General features: G+C 39.1%; 1 protein-coding gene across 1 annotated transcript; it reads left to right on the plus strand.

Moving 5' to 3' along the window:
- The first annotated feature begins 9,342 nt into the window (after positions 1-9,342).
- LOC117831345 (synaptic vesicle 2-related protein) lies at positions 9,343-15,043 on the plus strand. Its single transcript, XM_034710004.1, has 16 exons — positions 9,343-9,544; positions 9,714-9,844; positions 10,924-11,009; positions 11,095-11,193; positions 11,271-11,342; positions 11,435-11,559; positions 11,643-11,706; positions 11,790-11,915; positions 12,017-12,145; positions 12,261-12,334; positions 13,372-13,448; positions 13,544-13,648; positions 14,003-14,114; positions 14,209-14,290; positions 14,370-14,459; positions 14,541-15,043. Exons 1-16 carry the CDS (start codon positions 9,483-9,485, stop codon positions 14,727-14,729), a joined length of 1,623 nt encoding a protein of 540 aa, XP_034565895.1. The 5' UTR covers positions 9,343-9,482; the 3' UTR covers positions 14,730-15,043.
- The last annotated feature ends 474 nt before the right edge of the window (positions 15,044-15,517 follow it).

Here is a 15,517-nt window from a genome sequence, read left to right on the forward strand (position 1 = left end):
TGAAAAAAAAACCTCTCTTAACCAAACCTACAGATATTATGCTATTTTTGACCTGCTTTTCATCCCTTGCCGTGTCCTGTTTTCTTCAAAAGTTATCAGTTTTTCTGGAGGATGCCACTTCTCAGAAAAACAATAATAGATATTGTGACAATCATTGACAACCATAGGATATATATTTCCTAGCGGGGGGAACCCACTTCCGGCATGTTTGTCTATATCTGTAACCCTCAGTCAGAGGCAGAAATGGCCTTGGCTACATCCTCAATTCTCATAACAAATCTAAATCCAGCTGCAGCTATCTAATCTGCTTCTGTGTCCTCTAAAGAGCCATCAGTCTTGTTCATGGCAAGGCCAGCATAAGACTCCACCTGCGCTGGAAGCTTTAAAAATCCTTATGTAATCAAAGATTTAAAAAAAAAAGTCTGGATTTTAATCAAAGATTAAATGGCAGATGAGATAACATTGATTTTGATATGTATAAACACAGGACATGCCCTGCTGCTATAATTGAATAACTGCCAGGTAAATAATCAGCAAACTCAATGCACTTTAATTATGGGGCTATGAAAGAGCCAACCAGCACTGTGCTTCAGTAGTTTGGCTCTCATCACTGCCAAGTTGACCCGTCAGTCACCACATCGCAGTAACCGACACTCAAAGATCATTCTCCGGGAAAACAAGCTGCTGCTCTACTGACCCAGCTGGCGTTTACGGCAAAATGTCACTACAAACCATCAACAGAAATAACACAAAATGTTGAAGTTCTGCTGGAAAAATTAAAGAGTTACCTACCCTGAAGGTGCCTGATGTGTGCGTATCTGTGTAACTTTTCTGGACTGAACATCTGGTTTTATTGAAGGGGAAAGGAGAGCAGTATGACAGGAAACACTGATAGATTACAGTGTCTACTTCCTTCAATAGGAAACCATCAATAATAAAGTGAGCGTACAGCAGAGGAAGCAAATTTGCGTCTACTAAATATGTATTTTGTGTGGGGGTGTGGGGTTACTTTGTCCATAGATGGATAAGTTACTGTTGTGTTCTGGCTGCACCCAACATACTCACATGAGCATGTTGACTGTTTTTTACTTTGCCCCTTGGAAATTACAAATAACAAATTGTTCTACAGTACATAGCATGATCATTTGGAGCACCCGAAGCACTCTCGGTGATATTTGTATCCATTGCTCACAAGTTTATCATCTTACGCCCCCCATGTAGTCTTATTAGTGTTGGAGGGCGGCCACATGTTCCGTTTAAATGTGATGAGCTCTGCTTAAACACATTCAATTTGGTAAGTTTTTCTAGGTGAACGTGTTTTGGTTTTTCATATATTTTATTTGTAACTTTTTTTTCAACGACATACAGTAGGTCAAAAAAGTATTTAGTCAGCCACTGATTTTGCAATTTCTCCCACTTAGAAAGATGAGAGAGGTCTGTAATTTTCATCAGAGGTACACTTCAACTATGAGAGACAAAATGAGAAAAAAAATCCAGGAAATCACATTGTAGGATTTTTAAAGAATTTATTTGTAAATTATGGTAGAAAATAAGTATTTGGTCAATAACAAAAGTTCAACTCAATACATTGTAACATATCTTTTGTTGGCAATGACAGAGGTCAAACGTTTCCTGTAAGTCTTCACCAGGTTTGCACACACTGTAGCTGGTATTTTGGCCCATTCCTCCATGCAGATCTCCTCTACAGCAGTGATGTTTTGGGGCTGTCGCTGGGCAACATGGACTTTCAACTCCCTCCACAAATTTTCTATGGGGTTGAGGTCTGGAGACTGGCTAGGCCACTCTAGGACCTTGAAATGCTTTTTACGGAGCCACTCCTTCGTTGCCCGAGCGGTGTGTTTGGGATCATTGTCATGCTGGAAGACCCAGCCACATTCCATCTTCAATGCTCTCACTGATGGAAGGAGGTTTTGGCTTAAAATCTCACAATACATGGCCCCGTTCATTCTTCCCTTAACACGGATCAGTCGTCCTGTCCACTTTGCAGAAAAACAGCCCCAAACCATGAGGTTTCCACCCCCATGCTTCACAGTAGGTATGGTGTTCTTGGGATGCAACTCAGCATTCTTCTTCCTCCAAACACGACGAGTTACATTTTTACCAAAAAGTTCTATTTTGGTCTCATCTGACCACATGATATTCTCCCAATCCTCTTCTGGATCATCCATATGCTCTCTGGCAAACTTCAGACGGGCCTGGACATGTACTGGCTTAAGCAGGGGGACACGCCTGGTCTTAAAGACCAACAGATAGTTCTAAGTTGCCATCAACAGCCATACCTTCAAAAAGGAAGGCTGCCCCTCCTTCCAAAAGATTCTGTGATTTTGGTTAAAGTGTTTTTAAAATATGTGGTAAGTACATGAGAACCTCTAAATTTAATATCAGACACCTGAAATAATAATCTTGTACGCACAAGATAAAAATGATCACCTTTGTGGGACTTCAGTGGCAATGTACTATAAAGCTAATTGGAACAGCGTAAATGTAGTAGTGCTTAAACCTTGGCTCAAACACTAAAGACTACAGGTTAGCCTGTTTGACCAAGGGAGCCTTTCATCAGAATTTCACTCAACAAAAGAAGAACACAGACTGAACAAGGTTGATAGTATGATTACGCTAAAAGCCTTTTCAGAACTTGCTTTCAACAGCAACATGAACCCTACATACTGAAGGTGGTTTCCTTGGTCAATTCAAATGAAAAAGTAACAAAAAGGTTGAGCTGAGAGCAGCGAGGTCTTTCTCAGACTCTCTGCCCTGTTGAGTAGGAACTCTGTGGTTATCCATTGAGCAGACATGTGGCTTGACACTGGGCATATGGTAGAGATTGTCTGTCATTTAAAAGAAACAAAACCTCTGCTGAACACCTGGCTAATGCTAAAACTACACCGTGATCTAAAAGAGCTTAAAAAGGAAGGACAACAAAAAGAGGGTAACTTTTCCTGGAAATATTGTCATCTCAAGGGAAAATGAACAATGGTGATGACATTTGAGGATGACGTTTAAGGTTTTAAGACAAAAGGATGAACATAGATAAATAATAGTGACATAAATTTAAGGCAACACTCGAGAACCCATTATAATCAAGTTCTATAAGAGTCAAATTTTGATGTCAGGCTACAGCCGGAACAGGAAAGTCTATCTGACCCAGAGACCATCACCTGAGAGGGCGCTCCATTGTCCCTGTCTATCCAGTGCAGTGCAGGATCCTGTTACGCAGCCACAAAGTGGCAGTTAGGCTCCTGAAAGAGATAGCACTCCTCATGGGCCATTGACTGACACCACACATCACCCAGGGCAACACACATTTAGGGGGCTGCAGGTGTCCAGAAACCTGACCATCACAGGCCTCCAACACACCTGTACAGTACAGTGCCTCCTCTGTCGCTAATGTTACACACAAGCATACAGTAAGATGCTGCATTGTTGCATGGTATACGTTTGCTTTGTACAATGGTAAAGAAAATGCTGGATAACTTTCTTATAAACAGGACCAAAAAAGAGACAAGAATGTTTCTGTTATCTAAAGCTCCAGTTACTTTTTCAACTTGAATTCAGTGAAATAAGGAAAATACACAAATTTACATGATGTCTGTGAAGGTTCTCAGTCATCCAGGTCATGGTAATCCAAAGCTTGATCAGTAAGGCGACTGGACTGGTAGAAATTCTTGAAGACGTTTCACCTCTCCTCCGAAAGACTTCTTTAAATTTACATGATGTTACTTTAAGAAAGCCATTATCATAAACCTTTTAACAAGAATTGGCACAAATTTGAGTCTTTTTTTTTGCCAAGCAAAGAACCTAATCTTAATATAAACTCTATTTAAAGAACTTTGGTGTCATCCAGCCTTGGAGGGAAATACTAAGCGGTTAAATGCTCAATGGTGTTTACAAGCTAGTCGCTAATTTCGACTGTCTGCTGTTTAGCGCTGAGAAAGTTCGGCTGATTCCTGCAGAGGTTTTCCACTCACACCAAAATATACTACAGCTTCAAAAATAAATGCAGTGAGACAAAATTTTAACAGCATAATTCCAGGCACTCAAACCAAAACAGTGCACTGAAAGATACTAAAATGGTCCGTAAGTTAAGGCTAACTGAAGATAGTATGATCAGCCTTTGACTATGTGTCAATATTGGGGACCCCACTAATATTACACATCATTTATGTAATTGAGGGTATAAAGACATTGATTTTGACAACTTTAAAGAAACAACTTTATGCACTTTATCACACAGTTTATATATTTGAGCATATCTGACCTTTACGCCTAGGGCCAGCTAATTCCAGGAAAGATCCTACGATAAACAGCAACTTATACCGATACTCCTATTTCTTCATCAATTACAATATTGTTCCTGAAAGCATCTGAGATCTAATGTTACTTTGTCCAACAGTGGGTTTAAATATAAAAACTCAATAGCCATCAAACACAAATGCCATGTTATGTAGTTACCTCCTTTACTTCCAAAGTCGGGTGCATCATGGTTGAATCAGTCATGTCTTATGACCCAGATAAATCCAAAATAGTTTGAATTTCAGCCCTCTGGTTTTCTAGTCCAACAGAAACAGTCTGATGGCAGTTTTAGAAGCTGATCAGATCGTCCATGGTGAAGCCTTTTTAAACATCACAGATAATCTACTTTCACTGTCTCCTCTGCTGCTCAGGTTCTCATCGGTCCCTGATTCAAACACTGGCTCTGACCAGGCCCGGTACCACAGTCTGGGACGGAGAGGCTAAGGAGGAGGAGGAGGAGGAGGAGGAGGAGAAGTGAGGCCCTGCTGCTTCCTGCTGGGCCTGTGTCCCTGTATTGTAGGTAATGAGGCAGTAATGAGCTACCTGGCTCAGGAAGCACAAGGCTGCTTAAACATTCATAAGGGTCCAGGCAGCAAACGATCATTCAGCGCTTCACCTGAGTGTCGAACAGCATCAGTATGTGTTTAAGGAAGAGTGTGTACATGTGTGTGTGTGTGTGTGTGTGTGTGTGTGTGTGTGTGTGTGTGTGTGTGTGTGTGTGTGTGTGTGTGTGTGTGTGTGTGTGTGTGTGTGTGAGTGAGTGTGCAGGTATGTAATACAAGGATGAAGTAACTAAATCCTCCCATAGACCCGTCCTAACCCTCCTCCCCTCAAAATTACAGCACAAGTATTCGATTACTGATCTTTGATTAGACAGATACATTTCAAACTAATTACTGACTGCTCAGTGGAGCCACATGACACATTAAATTGAATTAAAATGATTTGCATTATCATTCAAAAGGTCTTATCCCGTTTTAATCAAATCAACCTCCCTTCCAGAAAATCTTTCCAAACCTTTTACTTGTTTAAAATGTTAGACCTAAGTGTAAAGATGTGTACAGAGGAAGTTAGAGACGGCAATCCTCAGATACTCTCTCTATTTCAAATATATTAGCATTAGATTGTCATCATACTAAAACAATATCATGCCCTGTTTTTCCTTCATCTTATCTTTTCTTGTGGTTCAGCAGACTCATTTGTAAGAGGTCTACAGGCAATGTAACTTTGTCCTTTCATTCCGTCGCTTTAAAGTTTAATATTGTGCTTCCTGTAAGCATCAGCAAAGACGTCTTACGTTACTGCCTGAAGATCGGCCAAAACAAGCTATGACATGAGAGAGCATGCCGGAAAAGTTAACATAATGTAATCCATTATGCAAACACATAGGGGTTTCTCGCATCACATTATCTTAACCCCATACGTTCCTAATAAAGGTGAAGTAAAACACACACACAAATACTTTGAACACTCATACTACATGAACAATCACAGACTTATAAGACAAGCTATACTGTGAATTGGATTAGTAGATGATGGTGATTCTTTTTTATTAAATCTGCACAACTTTGGTTTAATCTTTAAGAGGTACAGTGGTAACATTTCTACTTGACTGAGTGAAATCTTGTGTTGGTCATCCAAGTGAAAACTGAAAGTATCTATGACTAAAAGTAGGACTTTACTAAGTCACCTGTCCTTTTAAAGATCCAGTGAAGAACTTTCAGTTTGAGTTGATTTTGGCAGCCCCTTTGGTCAAAGTGGTCTTTGCTGATTGTATCCTGTACATGTGTAATTAGTACTTCTTGACAATAATCTCATTCTACTTTCTTCTGACAGTCACATGTATCACTCATCAAGCTCATCAATAAAATTTCCAGCCGTGTACAGTTCATCTTTAAGTCTGACACCTGCTCCCCTGTCAGTGGTTTCAGACATTAAAAATAAATACATAGATATGATTAATCTTATTTTTGATGGTCTTGTTTGCTTCTATAACTCATAAAGAGGTTTCATTATTAAATTGAGTCGGTTTCATAGCCAGTGAAAAACTCCTTATAGGAGCTTTAAAGTAATCGTCTCAAAAAGGAAGGCAAACATTTTAAGAATTATAAACTTTTCTGAAGCACTGTTACACTCAGATTGTAGGATGTACTTTAAAAGTGCTCTTATATTGATTGCTTTATGATATTTGAGCTAGAAATACAAAATGCTATTAACAGTTCTTCTATATTGTGAGCATATGTATGCAGACCGTTGGACAGCATGTGGAACGAGTGTGTCCGTCTAACTATAAAATATGTCTAACAGTATTTATCTAATAAGATAAATTAAGTAGTTTTTAAAGAGTAGATAAACTGAGCACCTGGGATTATGTGTATTAACTGTCACCATAGTATCATCAATATTTAGAAGTCCATTACAATTAAGTCCAAAATGAATACATTTTGAGATATGATCCTCAGCCCTGATTATGTAAACACAAAAGAACAATATTTTAAGTATCTCCCGCACTTTTATATTCATTCCATGGATAGCCTGTTTCCATAACCAAAGCATGTTGTTCTACTAAATAGATAAATAAATAAACTTGCCTTGCCTACTAACCCCCACTAAGAGTAACACCTCCAAAACACAATAACACACATTTGAATCTTAACATCTACTCACAGGTAAATAAAATATCCTATTACGATCTTACGTCCAGCTGATAGGTTGAACCTCAACATATTCTTGATTAATGACTTCTCCACATAAATATTCACAGGCTCAATGAACCCCAAACCACCAAACTTTCAACTAATTCCTTATTTATGTGAGAAAACAGATTGCATTGCCAGGTCACTGCTCTGAAGGCCAAAACATGCTGAGGTTACATGTTTCAGAAGTGAGCTGTCCAGTGAACACACCACACATTAATGAAAGTACAGTATCTTAAAGCAAGCGTTTCCTGCATACAAACGTGATTTTATCAGATATCTGGAGAACGATATTTCATTCAAATGCAAAAAATACAAAAATCAACTTGTAAAAATATGAGTAGCTTTAACTTTTAAGTTTGTACATATGATATCTTACCTCTGAGTTCATGTTGTAGAAGCTCTGCTGATGTTCTGTGTTGTTCCTGCAGATGTGGCCAGTGATGTGGGGACAGAGTAGCATTTATTCCACCTGTATTTATGGCCGTCCCATCATGCAGCAGGCTCAGCATGTCCTCACAGCGTCTCTACTTTTATTTTCAGGTTGTCCTTATTCATCAGCGGGGGTGCAGAGGACAGTGAGTTCTTTCTCCTCTGATTTAAGACAAAACACTTTTAATTGGGAAATTGAACTGTTCCTTATTATTTCTATTAATGGAAAAGTAAGTTTTAACAGGGGAAAGTCAGTGCAGCATTTACTTAAGTGCAGTACTTGAGTACATTTTCAATGTGCATGCATTCTACTGGAGTATCACATATCACTGCTTTCGAGCTGAAACCTCATATCTCCAAAACTACAGCTTTTCAGGAAATTAAAAAAGATGTGTATTTTAGATTAAAAAACACTGAACAGGGTTCAGTCACAAGCTTTTTTGAAGTTGTATTTTTTGGCTTTCACACCTTTATTCAGAGAGGAGAGGACGGTGGATAGAGCAGGAAACTGGGAGAGAGTGGGGAGATGATATGCAGGAAGGGGGCTGCAGGCTTGAATCAAACCTTGGCCTCCCACTTTATGGGCCCCACAATTTAACTATTAGGCTTAATCTACCCCCTTTCATGCTTTTAATTAACTGATAGTTTTTAATGTCCACTGACAGCCTCTAAGAGTGACCAAAATGATTAATATCTGAAAAAATAAATAATAATCAAATATTGCGATACAAGATTTCTGGCTTAGAGTGCCTTAAATTTCAAACGCATTATATTTCAGCACTCACCACCTCACTTTATTTTACAACTCACCTCACTGTATTTATCAGTCAGTTGAAATTGATATCATTTAAGAAACACAAAAACATAACAGGACATTAGTATAAAAAACATCATTATTTATATTTAAAAATGATAGGGGGGGATTAATAGATAGGAGAAAAGTTTAAATGGGAGGAATACAAATGTATCCACCAGGTCATATGTCACTGACCTACCTAAATTTATAAAGGAACTAAAACAAAGGCAAGAGTCAAAACACAAGTATTGTTTGTAAAGATATAAAGTAATGTGGAGGTCAGTGTCAGGGATAAGATAGGTGTTGGACTGTATAATCACAACTATAATATCTGTGTATGTGAATATGAAATAATAGAAAAAGGACTGACTCATGATAGAGCCCTCTGGTCAAATGACCAACCATCACCAACAATACAATACAAGAAGGCCTACAGCACAACCTGCTGTTAGCTACAGGCTATAACTGCTACTCTGCTGTTCAAACACATCAGCGCTGTAGCTTTAAGATGCGCCTGACGTCAGCCTCCAGTCAGTGAATCATTTCAAATGTGTGCTCATTTCACACCAGTTCTAAATTTCAGCTCTTTTTCCTTCTACTTTTGTGACATGCAAAGTGTACAGGCTCTGATACACACCTTCTCTGGGTCTGCTTCTCTACTTTGTGATCAATCAATTAAGCTTAAGCTCAGCCTACTGTTGCCTCAGTGGATAAGAACATAAGCTGAGAGCCTTGACTAAGTGGATGATGTAAGATTAATAAGGATTGGTTGATCTCCACTCAGCGAGATTCAAGTTTGTAATTTAAGAGAAGTCAATAATGTAAACAACATTTGGAAAAAAAAGTGCTTTCTTTGTTCTGTTTGCTGTGAGCTTTCTTTTTTTACTTTCATTTTTGCATCTGAGGAAATATTAAGTGATAGAGTTAAAGTATGCAAAGATTATGCATCATTTTCAGTTTTATCTTTTCTACTTTTTATCTCAACAAACTATCTTAAGGTAACTTTCAGGTAAACCTGGCTGGCACATTTTGCTAAAGCTCAGGTTCTAACCTTTTCTGTCCATTCACTCCTGAATTAACAGCTTGGTTTCCTGGTGTAGCCCCTCCCTTCTTTTCCTCAGGTATTGTTCTCTGATTGGGTGTTGCACAGAAACCTGAGGTGACTGCTCCAGCAGGTTTCACCACAACACCGGTGATCTAAGAATGAACAGGGTTACTGCTCTCTAACTCTTCCACGCAGAAAAATGGATAAGTGGGGCAGACCACAAACGATCACGTACAAGAAGTGGAAAAACCCTGAGGAGAGGTAAAACAACAAAAAGACTTGAAATGTTTTATTTTCTCTTTTGTCTGTGACGCTACATGGGAAGACACTGTCTAAAAAAAGAACATGTATCGCTGTGTTTACATACCTGAGTGTCACCTGGAGGTTCATATCCTTACTGTATGTCTGCTTTCTGTGTGCTGACATGTAGTGGTGAGGCCAATTTTGCAGGTCAAAGCGATGAGGTTCAGGGCACAGACAATGAGATCTGCACGATAGCCTCAGCAGTGGACACTGGGATAAGGAAGTCTGTATCCAGTTCTGGATCTGATCAAACACAAGGTTAGTATGGAACTGTTTCACTTTTCTGCCATGTTTTGAAATCAAGAAATACACATCATTGAGTTAAACTCTCAGGGGAAATGTGGCCTGTTTTGCCCTCTGAAAAACTCAATTCATTTTCTTTAATTGTAATAAAGACAAGAAGCTTGTGCCCCTATGAAAAGAAGACCCATTTGAACCCTCAAGCTAATGTTTTGGCCCTACTGATCAGTTACACAGCCTACCAAACGACCCTTAGGCCACTGCAACCCAAACAGCATGCCACCTTCAATAGACTCCTTCTCCAGGTATTGACAATGCTGATACTACCTACATCACCATCTGGCTCCTCACACTAAAACTGTGGAACTGGATGGGCATCAAGAGCTAACATATCAACAGGGGCATCAAGTGGGCAGCTTCCTTCACCATTGTTTTGTCAAGTTAGATCCTTGCACAGCTTTTGAGGCTAAACAGTTAGCTCTATCAGCCTGTAACCACCTCCCTCCATGCTAGCTGTCACGCCCCATCATACCCATGCGTAAAGGAAGAGAGTAAACAGAGGAAAGAGTCTGTACTGAGATGTTAAAAGGAGGCCAGGAAAGGTTGAGCTAGGGCTAGGAGGCTGTTTGGTTCACCCTGCTGGGTTAGGCTGTATGCCCTACCTCCCTACTCCCTCATAGGGACAAACAGAGGAACAGAATCTGTGGAGGGTTGTGCTAGAAAGACAAAAGGAAAGGCATAACCTCTCCATATTCATGAGGGAAGAAAGCAGAGAAGAGAAAGAAAAAAAAAGAGAGAAGCATCTGTTGAAAAATGTGTTTTTTTAAAAAGAGGTCAGGGAAGGCCAAGCCAAGGCAAGAGGTCTGTTTGGTACATAGCTCAGCAGGCTTACCTGCATGCTCTATCTCCCCTACTTCCCCATTTCCAAAAGGACAGACAGGAGAGAAGAGAGAGAAACGAAGGGAAGAATCTGTAGAGAGGAGTTAAAAGAAGACAGTGAGGACATTTGGGAGTCAGGTCCTTTCTTTCTGAAGATTATCTGGAAACACTTATTGCAAAAAAGGCTGTGAACTTGTTGTGACTTGTTCCTTCCACAGAAACTTTTACAGTACAAGATGCATTAGAGGCCCTCGGCTATGGAAATTTCCAGTGGAGAATCTGTCTGCTCACTGGACTATCATGGGTAAGAATATTTTTAAAATGTGCAGAAGGATCCTCCGTCGGATTTCAAGATGTCTCTCTCACAGCCTCTTCTTCTGTGAATGCAGATAGGAGACGCCATGGAGATGATGATCCTTTGTATTTTAGGCCCTGAGCTGCACTGTGAATGGAGGTTGCCCAGCTACAAGGTGGCTCTCATAACATCGGTAAGGTCCTTGCATGGAGAAGAGGATATTACGATCATTTATTTAAAGATGTTAAAATACTTGCTTTTTCGCATCAGGTGGTGTTCATTGGGACAGGGTTCGGCTCATTTGTGTGGGGAAATATGTCTGACAAGTATGGCAGAAGAGTTGTGAGTGTCAGAGCTGTGTTTCCACATATAACTGAAATATTTTTGTGCATTTTTTTATTTGGAACTCATGTCTTCTGTTTGTTTCTTCTCAGGGTCTGATCATGTGTATGTGCTGGACTCTGTTCTACGGCCTGCTGAGTGCCTTTGCTCCAGTGTACAGCTGGCTTTTGGTCCTGAGGGGTCTTGTGGGCTTTGGAATCGGGGGAGCTCCTCAGGCGTAAGGTTTTCTGTTTATGTAACAAGATTAACATTTTACAAATTGCACATATAAACTACAAACCCTCTGTCTCTTTTCTTTAGGGTGACAATGTATTCAGAATTTCTTCCAGCAAAGGCCAGAGGCATCTCCATCATGATGATTGCGGTAATTTTCTACATTTTTTAAGTCATAAGTCTCTCATTAGGATCTCTTTTGCAGTTAATTAATTGTTCTTTTGTGTACACAAGGCATTTTGGGCGATTGGTGCTGTGTTTGAGGTCCTCCTGGCGTTTTGGATAATGCCCACTCTCAGCTGGAGGTGGTTACTTGGCTTGTCCACAATACCAGTGCTTCTTTTTCTTTGCCTCAGCTATGTAAGTATCTTAGAGTTATAATATATAGAGAGAGAGTATAAGCATTCCACACCGTAAACCGCCTTGATCAACCTAACAACTAAACCCTTCGTGTTTCACAGTGGCTTCCTGAAAGTCCTCGTTTTGACATGCTGACAGGAAAAAGGGACAGGGCCTATGCAACTTTAAAAGACATTGCCAAAACGAATGGAAAAGCCTTGCCCAAAGGGAAACTGACCACCGTCAAACAGGTGAGACTTCAGGTTTAAAGATCAGGGTTTCTGTTCAGGAAATAGACACTTGTTTTCAATGCAGTTCATGACTCTTAAAATGTATTACAAGGGACTGTATTTTCTTTTTTCACAGTGTGACCGTGGGAGTATTAAAGAACTGTTTGCTCCTCAGTACTTAAGGACTTCTCTTCTTCTGTGGTTTATTTGGTAAGATAGAGTTATACCTTCCTTTTTGTGCTTTTGATTAACTTTATTTAATAATATTTCTAATTAGGAGTTATTTTTTAATCAAGGCCTGATTGATTAAGTGTGTGCTTGGTAAGGAAAATCAGGGTAAATTAAAATGAAAATTTAAAACAATTCAACTAAAGCCGATTCTGATGTTTTGTTTTGATTTTTAATTGATCATTGTTGCTCATTTTATTTATGTTGTCATTATTCCACCCATCTGGCCTAAACCCTATTCATTTACCTAAAGTTTATCTATGCTTTTAATGTTATTTTTATCTGCTGGTGTGCTTTTGTACCCTTGGTGTAAAGCACCTTGTAACTGTGTTTTAAAAGGTGCTATACAAATAAAATGTACTATTATTATTATTATTAGTATTATTTATTTTCATTATAAAACATTAGGCAACATTGGCAAAATAGCTCAAAGATTAATCTAACCTTCTTTTACATAAAACGATTGTTTTTGTTTTTTTAAATAGCTTCAAACATCTTTTTAGCAGCTTAACAATCACAAACAAGTACTCATTTTTAGTACTCACAATCCAACAAAAACAACTCTTTTTAAAACATAAGCTTTCCAAAGCTACAAGGAAATTAAAATTAAATATAATAGTTTATAATAAAAGACATTACCGAGCAATCATTTTACTTTTGTGTTTGTTTCCACTCATACATTTGTTTGTTTCCAAAAGGAGCCCACGGGCAGATTTTAGTATTAAGACTTCTGTAACTTCAGCTAGTGTGCTTAAAAAGTATATAATCCTTAGTCATTGTTTGCACGGATAAATCACTCAGTGGCATTAAACACATGGCAAACATTGAGATGCATAATATCGCGTCAAAGTAAGTATCTAGGTCACAAGGCAAAATACTGCTAGCTTAATTTGTATAGTCTTATGTATGCACTGTTTATGTTAATGTATGGATAGCACATGTTGGCTATACACAGTGTACTGAGTGGGAGAAATAGGGGCCACTATTGCAACTATACAACTTTGTTTGTCTTTATCCAGGTTTGTTCATGCCTTCTCCTATTACGGCATAGTCCTGTTAACAACTGAGCTGTTCCAGGCTGGAGATTCATGCGGGGGTAAGTGGCATCTGCTCCACAAGAAAACTCTTTCAGAAATGGTCTTTTTTGTGCCTTTAAACCTGAGCACAGAAACAAATATTCATTCTTTTTAGCGGCCCAGGGAGCGAAAATTGAACCGAGCTGTAGCCTGGAATGCAAATATTTGACATCAGCTGACTACAAGGACCTCTTATGGACAACTTTAGCTGAATTCCCAGGTAAAATGCTAAATAATGGTGTTTAATTTAAGATGTGCTGCTTTTTTATCAAGACCTACACTATGCCATTGTCAAAAAAGGTTAAGCAAAGGATTTCCTCTTGAGTCCATCATCCATTTAGAATAAAAAAAACAACATGGAAACAATTCTGTTAGATTCTGTTTCTTTATCCAAACAGGTTTCAAGTCTTTCCAGCTTGTCAATGTACGCTTTCTTTGCCAGGCCTGTTGTTTCAGTAATTCAAGCTACACAGTGTGTTCTTTAAGGGAGTGGCTTGGGCGGTATTATTGTGATGTCTTTTTCAAGAGTCTTAAAGAAGGTTTGTTTCTCTGTTGTCTCTCATGTGTGTTTCAGGTTTATTAGTCATCCTCCTTGTTATAGACCGTATTGGCAGGAAGAAGAGCATGGCGCTGTGTTTCTTCATGTTTTCTTTGTGCCTTCTTCCATTGTATGCTTGTATTGGGAGGTGAGTTTGTATCTGTGTGTACATTTTTTCATATTGATATAACTACAACAGTATATTAAAACAAGCGACTGACTCCCTTTTTGTGCCCATACAGGATCGCTCTTACAATCTTCATCTTTATCGCCAGGGCGTTCATCTCTGGAGGATACCAAGTTGCTTTTGTCTATACACCAGAGGTAGTTTCACTTAACATCAAGGAATCTTTGTTTTGGATAGTCTGATCCGGTCAAAAAAACGCCCCCTCTCTCTTATTAGGTGTACCCTACGGAAAACAGAGCCCTGGCAATGGGGACTTGCAGTGCAATGGCAAGAATGGGTGCCCTGATTACCCCCTTCGTGGCACAGGTATTAAGAAATGATCATCTGTGTTGAACAGGTTGTATGTTTTTCTGCCAGGTTCCACATTGTTTTTTGTTTTTTTTCCAGGTGTTGCTCAGGAAGTCAGTGTATTTGACCCTATCAATGTACTGTGGCTTATGTCTGCTGGCTGGCATAGCAGCCCTGATCCTGCCCATTGAAACACTGGGAAGGAGTCTTCAGGAGTCCAACACCGACCAGGAAGCAAGACATACGAATGCCACAACCAGCCAATCAAATGGTGCCGCACACTCCTAAAAACAGATCAGAGAACGGGGGGAAACATGCCTCAGGAGCTACAGCTACCTGATGTGGATTGAGTCTCCTTGTGGGAGAAGAACAACAATGGATCATCTCAATGATACTTGAAGAAAGGCCTGGTTCCAGTGTCTATGGAGAGTGGAAGTGCACCTGTGCTTGTGCTGGTTTGTGTGCCAGTAATCAAGGAAAGAGGGACATTTTGGAGAATATTGATCCAGTGCCAAAGCTCTGTTTGGGGCTACATGTTTCAAGAATACACAGAAGAAGACTTTTATAAATATTTTATTAAAATGACTTCAACTATATATAAATATATATTTATAAAAGAAGATATTGTTTATTGTAAATAAAATGGTTGAATCTACTTTTTAGGTGAAATCCAGTTTTTAAATTGTAGATATATTTGTTTAATACGTAGTAGTCTAAGTATGGAAGCCTGGAGCGTCCATGCTTTGATACTCTGAATATTCATACAGTTTTAAGTTAATTTTGGTTGTTTTCTCAAGCTCTGTATAAAAAGTGTCTTTACACCAAGTTTGCCTTATGGGTTAAAAAGTTAGGAAGATTCTTGGGGCCCATGGCTGACAAGAAGTGTAAACATTTTAGAATATTATTTAAAGCTGCTGTTGGTATGAATGGTGTAAAAAAAAAAAAAAAATCTTTTTTCTGCTGGGTTTGGAGAGAAGGTCATAATGCCCATTGGTACCCATCGGTAAGTGGAGAAATGTGAGACTATTGCGAAATCTCTGCATTTTACAATGCCTTTGTATCAAGCAATGTTATTA

This window comes from Notolabrus celidotus, chromosome 19 (assembly GCF_009762535.1).
Source record: "Notolabrus celidotus isolate fNotCel1 chromosome 19, fNotCel1.pri, whole genome shotgun sequence".
In the NCBI taxonomy this organism is placed as follows: Eukaryota; Metazoa; Chordata; class Actinopteri; order Labriformes; family Labridae; genus Notolabrus; species Notolabrus celidotus.